Source organism: Acomys minous (assembly GCF_964271855.1).
Source record: "Acomys minous genome assembly, chromosome: 16".
NCBI lineage: Eukaryota > Metazoa > Chordata > Mammalia > Rodentia > Muridae > Acomys > Acomys minous.
In genome coordinates this window covers 18,095,661-18,110,511 of record NC_140498.1, presented here as the reverse complement: position 1 = coordinate 18,110,511, position 14,851 = coordinate 18,095,661, and the positions used below count along the sequence as shown (strand labels likewise).

Sequence of the window (14,851 nt, the reverse complement as noted above, 5' to 3'; positions counted from 1 at the left end):
AAATCTCAATTTATAGAATTACTGAAAGGGGGAGGGAAAATATAAGGAGAGGGAAGACATTCCGGAGATAAAACGGGAGCAGGGCGCAGCGAGTGGGTAACGTTTGTTCAGTAGGGTAGATAGCCTGGATTCATTCTCCAGCCCTGGAAAAAGAACAAAGGGAAGGAGGGGAGAGGGGAGGAAGGACAGGGAGGGAGGAAGGGAGGGGGAGGAGGCAGCGTGATGGCCTAGCAGCGCTTGCCATGGAAGCCTGACAACCTACATTCTATCCTGGATCTCACAGTGGAAGGAGAGACCCGCCCTCTGAAATGTGTCTTCTGACCTCAACATAGGCTCTGTGGCCCATGAGGACCTACATCTCCTCCTCACACAGCAAAATAATAATAATAAAATTATTAACTGAATATTATTATTATTATTATTATTATTATTATTATTATTATTATTATTATTATTATTAAAAGATTTATTTTTATTTGTAGCTACGTAGAGGTATGGAGTCCAGAGTTATAGTAGGCTGTGAGGTGCCTGCTGGGTACCAAACCGGGGTCCATTGCAATAGCATTATATGCTTTTAACCACTGAGCCATCTCTCCAACCCCAAGAATAACATTCCTTTAAATAAGGAAAAAACCAACTATAGCTAAGCAGAAATAAGAGAAGAGCACAAGCAGAAATAAAAAACAGGAACTGTTTATTTCATTGCTTAAGTCGTTCCACGATCGAGCGCTGGACCGCCTTTAATGATTTCAGCGGTCTCACTGACACACAACTGGGGCGGGAAGCCACACTCCCCTACGCTGCTGCAAGAACCATTCAGCGTGACTGATGACATGCAAACATAAATTTCGAAAACAGTAATACCATGATATGATACAAAAAAAATTGATTGAGCAAATAGATTTTACATCTTTAAAAGGGGGTGGGGAGAAGGGTGCTGTTACAAGTCTACTATACCCAACTGGAGATCGTGGCCACACCCACAGGCCTGCTCCACTCACAGGAAGGAACGAAAGTTCAGAAGTCAAACTAGTCCTTCTAGATCACTGGAATGGGGCTCTGCATCTGCTGCTTCCAGTGGTTTTGAAAAATGAATATCACACACTTATTTGTTCAGAACTTTCATATAAAAGAGTAATAATCATTTCAATTACTATTAATCAGTTATTTTTTTCTGGTATAATAATAACTTTTTTTGAATAGTCACCCATTGCAACGAAAACCATAGATTCAGAATTCACAATTAAATCACAATTTAAAAAAGGTAAAATTTCATGCCAAATCAAAGCAGCCATCAGTTAATGCACATTTACAATTCAGAGTAGTTTAAAACTATTTACCAAAATGTCTCTTTTCTCTCTTAGTTAAATCACTTTTACTCTCAAGATGTACTTCCCTTTGTTCATTTTTGCTTGTTTTGTTTTTTTTTAGGGGCAGGGATTGTTTGTTTTGTTTTGAGACAGAGTCTCTCTATGTAGCCCTTGCTGGCCTGGAACTCAATCTCTAGAGTAGGCTGGTCTTGAACTCACTGAGATCCGCCTGCCTCTGCCTCCCAAGCGCTAGGATTAAAGGCGTAGGCCACAAGGCCAATCATACTCTTGTTTCTCAATATTTGACATTCACAGTATAATTGGAATTAGTTACATTCACCAGGGTCACAATGGTTATTCCATGTTCAAGATCCCAATCTGTACTCTGCCTGCAATGAGGTAGATAGGCTTACTGAGTGTTGTTGGCTAGGACTTAATTTTCTTTAGACCGTCTCTTTTTAAAAGATAGATTTTTCAAAATATTTAGCAAAAGACTGAAAATGTCTTAGTACTTTGCCAAAAAAAGAAAAAAATAGAATTTCAAAAGGTATTATCAAAGTTGCTATACCTCATTTTACTTTAAAAACAGAATAAAAGCATCAAATTACAAAGCCACTTAGAGATCTTAAAAGTCGCCATCTTTGAACATCTAGAGAGACTTGTTCTACTTCTGATTTGGGAAATGTGTTCACAATTATCCATGCACAGGCCTCTGGTAAACCTCTCCAGGGGCCAGACCAGCTGCTACCCCTTAACCTTTAACCCTAAACTTTAAGCCTCCTCCCAAGTTCAGGCCTGACTGCGTGGCTCCTCTCCTGGGGAACAAGAATCCCATTTCTGTAGGCACACCAAATTTCAGACAGAAGGTTGTACCCATGTGGTACAACAGGCTGTAATGGAGAAAGTTGGAAGTGAGACAGGCTCCCGGTGTTGGGCCTGTCTTGGACAGGCTTAGAAGGTGTGGCACAGGCCCTGGTAGCTCCAAGGCATTGGTAGCTCCAAGGCCATTCAGGTTGGAGGGGGCAGACTGGGCACTAACCCAGCTAAAGGCCCCGGAGTGGGTCGTCGAGAGATTTCGGTGAAGGATGGTAGGCTACCACGGATCTTGGTCTTTTTCCGGGGAGCCATGGGCGAGGCGCCCAAGAACTTGCTGAAGGAGCTTGACTTCTTCAAGCCACGGGCCAAGTCCTGAAGCATCAAGTCGTCTGCCAGGACGCCCAGAAACGCGCTAGTGGTGGAGCTGAGGATGGTGGCGGCCACCTGTACGGGGTGCCGAGACACAAGGCTCCCACTGCCACCACTGGCCACATCAGGCTCCGTGGTAGATCGCAGGCCAGGGTCACCAAGTAAACGCCGCAGAGCGTAGGAGGAGCCAGGCCGCAGGTATTGGTAGGCACGACGGCCACTGTGGTCACGGACGTGCACTTGGGCGCCCAGACGCACCACTAGCAGCACCGCGGCATCCTCATGGCCATGCAGAGCCGCCAGGTGTAGCGGCGTGTAGCCACCGTGCGAGCGCGCGTTCACGTCCACGGGAGCCCCCCCACGCCGGGCAACCTCCACCAGCTGGAGAGCCATCTCCCTGTCGCCGCTCTTGGCTGCCCAGTGTAAGGCGGTGAAACCCGACATGAAGTCGCGCTTGGCAGCCAGACCTCGATCCCGCAGGAGCAGCCCATGCAGCTGGTGGCTCCAACGGCCGCTGGCTGTGCGCACCAGCCATTCGTGCTCGGTGGGCTCCAGGGGCACCGCGGGTGGCGGCGGCGGCGCGACGGGCATCTCCTCAGTGTCCGGGCTCAGCAGGCGCGGACCGGCGCGCGACAGGCGCCTGAGATGCGGGGAGCGACCCGGCCCCAGGTGGAGGCCTAGACCCGACTCCTCTACCGAAAGCCGCCGCAGGAGCATCGGGGAGCATCGTGGGCTCGGTTCTTCCGATCGCTGCCGGCGCAGGCCTTGCTCCTCCGCGCGGATCCGCAGCGCAGCAGGACCAGGGACGACGCAGCGCACTGGCAGCATGCAGGGTTTCTGCGGAGGCACTTGCGCCGTGGGAGGTGCAGGTTCTGGGACTTGGGGTTCCGTGCTAGGCAAGGCCAGCCCCGACGGCACACAGGCCGGTGCAGCTGCCTCGGAGACTCCCTCCGAGGACCGGAGTAGCTCTGGATCCTCGGGTGACCCCGGCCGTGGCGCTGAACCTGATGGAGCCTCCAGCTGGGTGACCCCTGAGGGTGGGATCCCAGAGGTATGTTCGGATGGTGCGGACGAGTCATCCGGCGGTTCCCCGGACGGCAGTGGGGAGGGGAGAGCTCCGGGGGCACAGTGGTCCTCGGTAGGGACCGCAGTGCACTGGGCCAGAGTGGCTGGCCCCCCAGTGGTGGAGAGGTGTGGGAGCTCGGGTCCCTCCGGAGGCCGCGGCTTCTTTCTCAGCACCACGAACTTGACCCCGTCCAGCTCCTTCACCACGGCCACGTTGTTGACGAACTGCTTGAAGCGGTCCCTGCGGGCCGCTCGGCCGCGTGGGTCCCCAGCGTCCAGCAGCGGCTTGAAGCGGCTCAGCAGCTCGGAGTTGCGCACCTGCCCGCCGTGTTCCCGCAGGAAGCCCAGCACGGCCGCCTGGCTCACCCCTGCGGCGGCAGCAGCAGCAGCGGCTGCGGCTGCCAGCGCCATGCTCCGTCTCTGGGGCTCCGGAGTCGCCCCAGCCGCGGAGTCGCTCACCTGGGGCTCTGATCCCCAAAGCTGGACTGCAGTCACGCCCTCGCCGCGATGCTGGGCTGTCTCTGGGCGAAGGGCGCCTGGGGCTCCTACCCTCCGCCCGCGCCCTGCTGGACTCCCGGACTCGGGGGTAGGTTGCTGCTGAGAGGTCCTGTCCAATAGGCGCCAGGCTCCATGCCCCTGCGCGGTGCTCGGTTTACAGGTGACAGCTGCCACTGGAGGTGCAGAGGGAAATGGGGGAGCAGAGCCTCTCTGAACTGCCCCCACCTCAGGCGGGGAATTAAAGGCGCAGCGTCTCTCTTCAGCTCTGCTCCCGGTTGCTAGGTGGGTGTGTACCCTGGGGATTTTGCAGCGGAAGGGCGAGGCGAGGATATTTATTACCTTCAGGAGTGTTCAGCACAAAAGATAAGCAATATTTTACATATATGCTCTTACAATACATACATTGCATCAACACCTCTCCAATTTCTCATGATTTTCATACAGAAAAACATTCACAAAATTCACAAGCAAGAACAATTCTCTGTGTGGTGCAGCTAAAGTGCCTAAAAGTAGAGGCTTACATGAGGTTTAGAAAGCAGTTTCCTCATGATAAAATAATACTTTTTAAAACGTGGAGCTTTGAAATTTGCATTTTTGTTTATTATTGAGGGGGGAGGAGAGAGGGGGAGAGAGTGTCAGAAGACAACTTGGGCCATGAGATCTGGCTTTTCACATCATATGAGCTCTGGAGCTCAAATTCAGGTCATCCGGTTTGGCAGCAGGAGCCTTTACTCACTGAACCATTCCAAACATACCCTCATTATTTTGTCTCTGTATTGTACTTCAAGTTGGTCTGGACCTTGCGGTGCCGCTGCCCCAGTGTTCTGAGTGCTATGACTAGAGGTGTGTACCACCATGCTTGCCTGTGGGGAATAAACCCACAGGAAAACACAAATATCACCAGAAAGGATCATTAACATCTTGAAATATTTTCTTCCACTATGCATGTGTATGTCTGTTATACTTTAAAATTATAAAAGCAAAATAGAAAGTATATTGAGGTTTTAAGTGTGGAACCCAGGGCCTTTGGCATGCCAGGCTACACTACCACACTTTCAGCCTATGTTGTTTTTAATGTTTTAAAAAAACTTATTTAATTTTATTTTCTGTGCATAGGTGTGAGGGTGTCAGATCCCCTGGAACTGGAGTCACAGACAGTTGTGAGGTGCCATGTGGGTGCTGGGAATTGAACTCCGGGGGTCTCTGGAAGAGCAGCCAATGCTCTTAACCACTGAGCCATATCTCCAGACCCCTATGCTGTTTTTAAAACTTCAGTTATTTCACAGATATTTATTGAGGATATAGCTTGTGCCGGGACCTTTCGGGCTGTGAGACATGCTGGCAGAGATAAAAAGCTCTGACCTAGTAGAATTCATTTATCAGGAGGAAACACAAGTTATGTGAGTTACAGCAATACTACAAATACTATAGGAAATAGAATGTGGTGGAACTCAACAGGGTCAGGCTGGGAGTTTGAGCCGGGCAGTGATCAAGGCAGGACCCTCTGTGAGGGTGACAGTGAACCCAGAGCTTGGGATCTGTGGCAGTTATGCAGACAAACAGCTTTTTCAGGAGAGGAAGCCTGTGTAGGGTGGGGGCGGGGGAGTGGGAGGGGCCAGGGCTGCTTGCTTCATCTTTGTTGTTTGTTGCTTTCAACTTTTATTTATTTGTGCCTATATGGTGGGCGCAGGTGTGCCATGGTGTAGGGATGGAGGTTAGGGACTTCATTCAGGAGCTCACTCTCTCCTTCCACCCTGTGGATTCTGAGAAGATTGAACAGAGCTCACCAACCTTGGTGGGTTGTTTGCTTTCTGAGAAAGCCTCTCATATGACCCACAAGGACCTCAAACTCCTGCAGAGGCTGTCCTTAAACTTCTGATCATCCAGCCTTCACCTCGATTGACACCGTGAGAGTGTGTGTGTGTGTGTGTGTGTGTGTGTATTGCTATGGACTAAACCCTTAGGCTGGCATGGACCTGCTTCTACTCTTCTGAGTGCTGGGATTATAGGTGTTTACCATCATGCTGGGTTTTTGTTGTTTTTGTTTGTTTTTGGCACTAGGTCTCACTAAGTAATCCTGACTGACCTGAAATTTACTATTTAGACCACGTTAGCCTTAATTTATAGAGAGATTACTTGCCTCTGCCAATACCTGAGTGCTCAGATTAAAAGTATGTGTCATTGCCATCGTGCCTGGCTAATTATGCTAACTATGAGTAGGGTTTTTTGTTTTGTTTTTGTTTTTGTTTGTTTTTTTTTGAGACAGGGTTTCTCTGTGTAGCCTTGGCTGTCCTGGACTCGCTTTGTAGACCAGGCTGGCCTTGGAACTCACAATGATTTGCCTGCCTCTGCCTCCCAAGTGCTGGAATTAAAGGCGTAGGCCATCACCGCCTGGCTGTTTTTGTTTTTTGAGATAGGGTTTCTCTGAGTAGCCCTGGCTGCCCTCGAATTCACTCTGCAGACCAGGATAGAGTGAAGCAGAGATGAACATCCTGCTTCTGCCTCTCAAATGCTGGGATTGAAGGTGCACCATCACGCATGGCTAGTATCTCTTACATTTTTTGTTCTGTTTTGTTTGTTTTCAAAACAGGGTTTCTCTGTGTTATCTTGGCTGTCCTAGACTCACTTTGTAGACCAGGCTGGCCTCGAACTCACAACGATCTGCCTGCCTCTGCTTCCCAAGTGCTGGGATTAAAGGCGCGTGCCACCACACCCAGCTCCAGCAGATGTTCTTAACCACTGAGCCATCTGTCCCATTATTGTTTTATTCTATGTTATAAATATTTTTCCAGTTGTCGTTTGTCTGTTAATAATTTTCTGATGACACTCATTCTAGACAACTGGGTTTCTTTGTAATTATTGCATCTTTTCCACTGACAGTTATAAATACAAAACAAGAAGCGATCTCTTCCATGTAGAGCCAATGTCTCCTGCATTACCAAACGATCAACATAAGAGTGATACCAACATACTTGAGAGAAATTTTTGTGGGGTTTTTTCCCCAGTGTATTCATTTGTTTTATTTAGTTAGTTTGTATAATGTGTGAGTGCAGGCACCTTCATGACTCTGCGTGTGTGTGTTAAAGTCGGAGAATTTTCAGGAGACAGTGATCCTGTTAGGGGACAACTCTCAGGAACCAGTTTTCTCCTGTCGCCAAGCGGGTGCCAGGGTGTGAAGTCTCAGAAGTTACTGACTGCTCTTGCAAAGGACCCAGGTTTGATTCCTAATAGCCACATGGTGAGTCACAAGCATCTGTGAGTCTAGTTCCAAGGAATCCAATGCCAATGTGCGCTTGTTGGCATGCGCCTTTATCCAGTGAGCTACCTTGCTAGCCTGGGCCACGTGTTTTTGGGTTTGTTTTGTTTTTCCATATTATGACCCTGAGGCAGGATAAAAAGGTGGACAGTCTGGCTGAGGTTTCTTGCCAGCTGAGAACCAAGAATTTCAGCATAATTAGTATTTGATATGAAGACCATGGACAAAGAGCTAATACTGGGGCTGGAGAGATGGCTCAGTGGATAAGAGCACTGTCTGCTCTTCCAAAGGACCAGGGTTCAATTCCTAGCACCCACATGGCAGTTCGCACCTATCTGTACCTCTAGTTTCAAAGGACCTGATACTTTCACATTGTTTCACATAAAATAAAAGCAAATAAATTCTTTTAAAAGGAGCTAATACTAATATTTTCCTTTAAAATAATAATGAAAAGCCAGGTACAATAGTACACACTTTTAATCTTAACACTTAGGAGGCAAAATCAGGAGGATCTCTGTGAGTTCAAGGCCAGAAGAGCTACACAGTGAGATCCTGTCTCAAAAAACAAAAACAAGCTGGGTGTGGTGGCGCACACCTTTAATCCCAGCACTCAGGAGGCAGAGGCAGGCAGATCACTGTGAGTTTGAGGCTAGCCTGGTCTACAAAGCGAATCCAGGACAGTCAAGGCTACACAGAGAAACCCTGTCTTGAAAAACCAAAACCCAAAACAAATGAACAACTAAAAAACCAATAACAACAACAAATAATGTTAAGGAGCCAGGCTTAAGGCCTGAAGTATATGACTTAGTTAGGGCCTAGTTACTCTCGGAGACATTTTCTGGAACTCTAACCAGCAAGGTTTTGCTTACAATGGAAATATCCGGTCTTCCTACATTTCTGTGACCCCTCCCCCCCCCCCCCCCCCAATTCTACTAAATCACCTGTAATCCTGTCAGATGCTCCTCAGGAACCACCTGTGATCTCACTTAGGTTTCTTACCAACTGTTTAAAGGCAATAACTTCAAAAGCCACCAAAATGCTATATCCGACTATTGTAACAACAATTGGTGAGCTGGAGAGGTGGTTCTGTGGTTAAGAGGATTGTCTGCTCTTCAAGAGGTCCTGAGTTCAAGTCTCAGCAACCACATGGTGGCTCGTAACGATCTACACTGAGATCTGATGCCCTCTTCTGGTGTACAGGTGTACGTGCAGATAGAGTACTCATACATAAAATAAATAAATAATCTTTTAGGGGCAATGGAGTGGGAGAGTTTGAGGCCAGCCTGGTCTATAAAACAAGTCCAGGATAGCCAAGGCTACCCAGAGAAACCCTGTTTTGGGGAGAAAAAAAAAAGACAATTAAATGCTACTTTTCTTTTGAGAGGCCCTGTCTTAGTTTTTGTTCTGTTCTGTTTGTTTTTTCTTGGTTTGGTTTGGTTTGGTTTGGTTTTTCAAGACAGGGTTTCTTTGTGTAGCCTTGGCTGTCCTAGACTTGCTTTGTAGACTCACAGAAATCCTCCTGCCTTTGCCTCCTGAGTGCTGGGATTAAAGGTGTGCACCACCACGTCCAGCTTCTGTTTTGTTTTTTAAACTTGACAAAAGCCAGGGGCGTCTGGGAAGAGGGACCTTCAGCTGAGAAAACATCTCCATCAGACTGAGGCAATAGACTGTAGACAAGTCTGTGGGGGCACTTTCTTGATTGATGGCTGATGTGGGAGGGCTCAGCCTATGGTGGGTGATATTTCCCCATGGCAGGGGATCCTGAATTGTATAAGAAACAGACTGAGCAAGCAACGGGGAGCAGGCTACTAAGCAGCATGCCTCCATGGCTCTGCTTCAGTTCTTGCCTCCAGTTTCCCACCTTGAGTTCCTGCTCCAACTTCCTTCAGTGAGGGAATGTACCCTAGGACGTGTAAGCCAAGTAAACTGGTTCCTCTCCAAGTTCCTTTTGATCATGACCTTTCTCACAGCCACAGGAAGCAGACTAAGAGAGGCCCACACCCATGCTCTTGCCTGGGCCTTACTTTCTCTCGGAATATGACACTCTTCCAAACTCCCTGCGTAAAGACTATACGAAAACGTCTTTACTAAACTCCCACTCTGCCTCATTGTGGCTCATCTTGAAATTCTCTTCTGAATTGAAGCTGAAGATCTGGTTTCACTGAGCTGAGGTCCATGAAAGATTAAGGGAACTCTCAGACACAGGTGACAGTGTGGGGACAATAGTGTAATCAGCTGTCATTTCTGTCTCAATATTACCTTGTCTTTTTATTTTATTTTATTTATTATTTATTTACTGGTTTCTTGAGACAAGGTTTCTCTGTGTAGCTTTGGCTGTCCTGGACTCACTTTGTAGACCAGGTTGGCCTCGAACTCAAAGCGATCCCCCTGCTTCTGCCTCCCGAGTGCTGGAATCAAAGGCATGTGCCACCACATCTAGCTTTATTCTATTTTTTTTTTTTTTATGTCTATGGGTATGTGAGTCAACATGTATGTATTAGGAACCAAACCTGGGTAACTTCTGAGCCATCTCTCCAGGCCCATATTACTTTTTCTTAAAATATACCCCATGTTACAGCCTAATAAAATCTGCCTCATCTTCCCCAAGTCTATGGCACTCAGCTTTTGTCTACAGGTAACTCCAGGGGCGTCCATTGGCTATCTTTGGGTGTGAGAGGGAGCCGGGGCCCCTGTGAAGAAGATAAACCCTCCTTTGAGGAGCTAACTACTCAGTGCATGAGAGAAAAGCTGCCAGGTGCTTTTGCTACCCAGCCCAGAAAATGGGCCCTTCAGGTGCTTGCCAGAAGGGTGGGTCTAGGGCAGTGGACGAGGAAGCTGAGAGGTCCTCATGGACAGATGACAGCTCGGGAGGAGGACAGAAGGCTAAGTTCAGGGTAAGAGGCACCCAGACTGTTTGCAGTTTAGGGCGAGTCTGTCCTACAGATAACACCAGGTTAGCACTCTGTCCCTGGTGAGAGGCCTTGGGGTGCTAGTTTGGACTTTATCCTGCCTGTAGTAAAATTCCACAGACAGCCTGCTTTCTTTTAGTTTACTGGGTTGGAGAGATGGCCCACTGGTTGGAGAGTATATACTGTTCTTGCAGAGGACCCGAGTTTGGTCCCCAGCACTTACATGGGGCGGCTCATAACTGCCTGTAACTCCCGTTCCAGGGGACCTGACGACTCTGTCATCCACAGGCACTTCCACACACCACATACATATACATATAATTAAAAACTAAAATAAGGAGCTGAAGAGACGTGGAGGGATGTCTCAGTGGTTAAGAGCACTGGATGCTCTGGTGGAGGTTTCTAACTTGGGAGGCTGAGGCAGGTGGATCTCTATGAGTTCGAGGCCAGCCTATGGTTGCTGGGAATTGAACTAAGGACCTTTGGAAGAGCAACCAGTGCTCCTAACCTCTGGGCCATCTCTCCAATCCTAGTCTTGTTTCTTTTACTTTATTTCTTAAAATATTTTATTGCTTTATCTATCTATCATCTATCTATGGTGTGTGTGTGTGTGTGTGTGTGTGTGTGTGTGTGTGTGTGTGTGTGTGTGCATAAGAGCCATAGTACATGTGTAGTGTGCTGAAGACAACCTTCTGCCTCCACCATGTGTGTCTGGAGACTGAATTCAGGTCTTCAGTCTTGCCTGTGAGCCCTTTACCTGTTGAGCCAGCTCACCGTCCTCACACCACTTCCTACCCCATTCTTCGTCATAGACTTGTGTGATCAGTGCTGGGCTATATGACAAGCAAGTTGGTGTAGGATAGCAGGTCCCTGTGAGAGACCATGAGGGCGGCGGGATGGGAGCCAAGAGCATGTCAGAAGCCAAACTTGGGATATATTGCTTTGTTTTCATTTTTAAAGTCAATCCTTCTTGTTTGTTTGTTTGTTATTGAAGCTACTCTGAATAATTTTCTTGTTTGCTCCCTTCCCCACCAGGGTAAAATGCTGGGGTCCTTGGGAAATCTTTCTCGTGATCTCCTGGGTAGGGAGTCCTAAGTCAGCTTGGGTGTTTGTTAAGCTGGGGGTGCAGTTCACTTGGTAGAGAGCTTGCCTTGCACACGCAGGCCCTGGGTTCCATCCCAGGTTCACAGGAACCAAGCCTTATGGTATCTCTGCCTATAATCCTAGCATTCTGAAGCTGGAGGCAAGAAAAGTCAGAAGTTCAAGGTCATCTTAGGCTGTATAGCTAGTTCAAAACCAGCTTGGGCTGCTTGCAACCTTGTTCAAAAAAACAACAAGGAGAACACAAAACCCTGGATGTTTGTTACGGTCCCTTGACCTCAAATGCTGGAGGGCAGGGGGAAAGGCCATGGCAGAAGTCCATCAGCACTCATGAGTTCTGAACTCGGTTTGACAGTGTCCGCCAAGAACAGACAGGGGATTAAATACTGATTGAACAGGAATTGCTGCTGCAGGCAAAGTGAATTGACAGTGCCCAGCAGAGGCCAGGCTCTGAGCTTCAGAAAGAAGCTTGCCCAAGGTCACAGACCACAGTTGGCCGAGCTTGACCTCAAACCCCAGACTGCCTGTGCCAGTTTACTGTGCAAAGCAAGATCACCAGCCCTTTAAAACCCTCTGACTGTTCTGGAAGTAAACGTAGGGAAAGCTCCTAAGAACCAGCTTCTATCTTCTCGGGCATCTGTGTATTCTCAGTTCTGATATTTTCAATGATTTTTTTTTTCTAATTTGAGTAAACATCAGGGTGAGGAGGCTCAGGGCGCCATGTTCCCCAGGCTGCTGTTTAATTTTGGTTCCTCGCTGCCAGTGAGACCACTGGTGACTCAGCAGTTTGCCCACAGGCATTAGGAAAATCAGATATAAAATGGGTATTTACGGCGAGAGTAAATTCCACACACTGCCTTGACTGCGGGTGGAAGCAGGAAGAAAAGCATTGCCTTTAAGCTCGAAGGCCGGCAGGCTGTAACTGCCAGATACTCTACAGCAGTGGTTCCTCACTTTCCTCATGAGGAGACCCCTTAATACAGTTCCCCATGTTGTGGTGACCCCTAACTATAAAATGATTTTCGCTGCTACTGCATAACTAACTTTGCTACTGTTATGAATCCTATCTGTTTACTGATGATCTTAGGCGACAACCCCTAAAGGGGGACGGGGGCATGCCTGTAATCCCAGCATTCCAGAGGCAGGCAGATCACTGCAAGTTCGAGGCCAGCCTGGTCTACAAAGAGAGTCCAGGACAGCCAATGCTACACAGAGAAACCCTGTCTTTAAAAACAAAAACAAGGGCTGGAGAGATGGCTTGGAGGTTAAGAGCACTGGCTGTTCTTCTAAAGGTCCTGAGTTCAATTCCCAGCAACCACATGGTGACTCACAACTGTCTAAAATGAGATCTGGTACTTTCTTATGTTCTGATGGCTCACATGCAGGGAGAATACTGTATAAATAGTAAATAAATAAATCTTTTAAAAAAATAAACAAAAACAAAAACAAAACCACTGCTCTGAAGAGATTATTTATGCCTCTCTCTCTCTTTGGCTATCAGACTAGTGATACAAAGGACTCCAAAGAGTTAAAAATGTCCCCAGATCCCATCCTGGGAGAAGGAAATGCTGAGGCCTGATGCCATCCATCTGATAAGGAACTTCTGACAACTTGTTGGACCGCCTTGGAGACGAATAGGAGCCAGACAATAATGGGTCGGTCAGGGCTGAGAGGGAACACGCCTCGGTTAGGACTGTTTAATTATGTATGCATATACCTCTTGCCTTCACTTTAAAACTGTCAGTACCAGAAAGATGGACTCCGTGTGTGGGTGGGCCTGAAACTATTTGTTCTCTTCCCGATATGGTCACATGGAATAACACTTCACTATTTCTAGTCTCTTTCATTGGTAAAGTAAGGACAGGTGGGTGACCCCGGTTTTGGGGGTTGCCAGGGCCTAAACTTGTACCCTAAAAACTCGAGCAGCAAGGGTAGAAAGCTCTTTGTAGTTGTTAAGGCCACTTCACTAAATAAAGGTAAAGTTTAAAAGCTAAGCTAAGCAGGGTGCTGTGATGCCCACTTTTAACCCCAGCAACTTGGGAGGCAGAGGTAGATGAAGTTTTGGGGAATTTGAGCCAGCCTGGTCTACATAGTGAGCCCCAGGGAAAAACAAAACAGAATGAAAGATCAACACAACAGCAAAAACAAACAAAAACAAAAACAAACCTTGGGCTGGAAAGATGGCTCAGTGGTGAGGAGCCAGTCCTGCTTCTCCAGAGGACGGGAGCTCTGTTCCCAGCACCCACAAACAACTCCAGATCCAGGGATCCAAACCTCTATCTAGCTCCTGAGGGCGCTTGTACTCGTGTGCACATGCCCACACACATATGCATAATAAAAAATAAAATAAATCTAAATTTTTTTTTCAAACCTCTTCAGGGACTGGTAAAAGTACTTGCTACTAAATCTAATTACCTGAGTTCAATTCCCAGGACCCACATGGTAAAAGGAGAGAATTGATCCCCACATTTATTCTCTGCCCTCCACAGTCACTGTAACACACACACACACACACACACACACACACACACACAATGTAAGTTACAAATTCTTCATAATTCAAACACATTATATAACATTAGACTCTATCATGACTTTCAACCCACACTGGCTGCGCCCCGCTGAGCTGTGGTGGGCGCTTTATGTTTCTGACCATTCTGTTCCTTGTCTCAGCCATGGGAATCGCTTGTTTCCCGTGTGTGGTCTCTCACTATGGGACCCTTCTGCCCTCTTGTGTCTCACCAACGCAAACCAGCAGGGGAGCCTCAAGCTAAAAGCAAGAGTTCCAGGGACTTGAGGCGGGGTGGGGGCGGCCGGGCAGTGGCTACAAAGGGACTTTGCCCAGATAGCAAGCTGTTTTAGTCACGGACTTCCTTCCGGAACAAATCATGTTTTGTTCTTTCTTACTAGCCCAGGGGAAGCAAGAGGGCTTCTCTCTCTGTTCCAGGCTTGCGGCCCGGTTGCCTGGTCTTCCGCGAGCTCATAGCTCCAAATCCTAGCAACTAACATCGGATCACGTGCCCGTGTTGAAAACTTAGTTTTTGTATCTGCGATTCTTTTTTTTTTTTTTTCTCCCCTCCTAGGCTGTTTCTCTGATTGGTCAGATCGGTTGCTAGGTAGGAAGTAGCAAGCCCGGTCCTCAGAGACCCGCGAAGGTGACTCTCTTGAAGCCTTGGCTCCCTTCCCCTCCTCATGTCTTCTCTGCTTCCTTAACCCTACTATGTGACGTATTTTGTTGTTATTGTTTTAAGACAGGGTCTCATATAGCTCAGGCTATCCTCAGACTTGCAATCTAGCTAAGCATGGCTTCGAATTTCTGATCTCCTTACCAGCTCCTCCTCTTCCGGTGCTGGGCTTATAGGTATATACCATTATGCCTGTTTGATGGGGCGCTCAACATTGAGCCCAGATTTTTTTACATGCTAAGAAGGTACTCTAACCGAGCTACATCTCCAGCCTTAATGTGTAAGTTTTATTTACTTATATGCTGTATATACACCTGCCTGTATGAGTGTGTGTGTGTGTGT

At 47.7% G+C, this 14,851-nt stretch overlaps 1 protein-coding gene across 1 annotated transcript; it reads right to left on the bottom strand.

Moving 5' to 3' along the window:
• Positions 1–677: 677 nt before the first annotated feature.
• On the bottom strand, positions 678–4,122 carry SOWAHA (sosondowah ankyrin repeat domain family member A). Its single transcript, XM_084762421.1, has one exon. It carries the CDS (start codon positions 3,969–3,971, stop codon positions 2,319–2,321), a length of 1,653 nt encoding a protein of 550 aa, XP_084618547.1. The 5' UTR covers positions 3,972–4,122; the 3' UTR covers positions 678–2,318.
• Between the last annotated feature and the right edge of the window lie 10,729 nt (positions 4,123–14,851).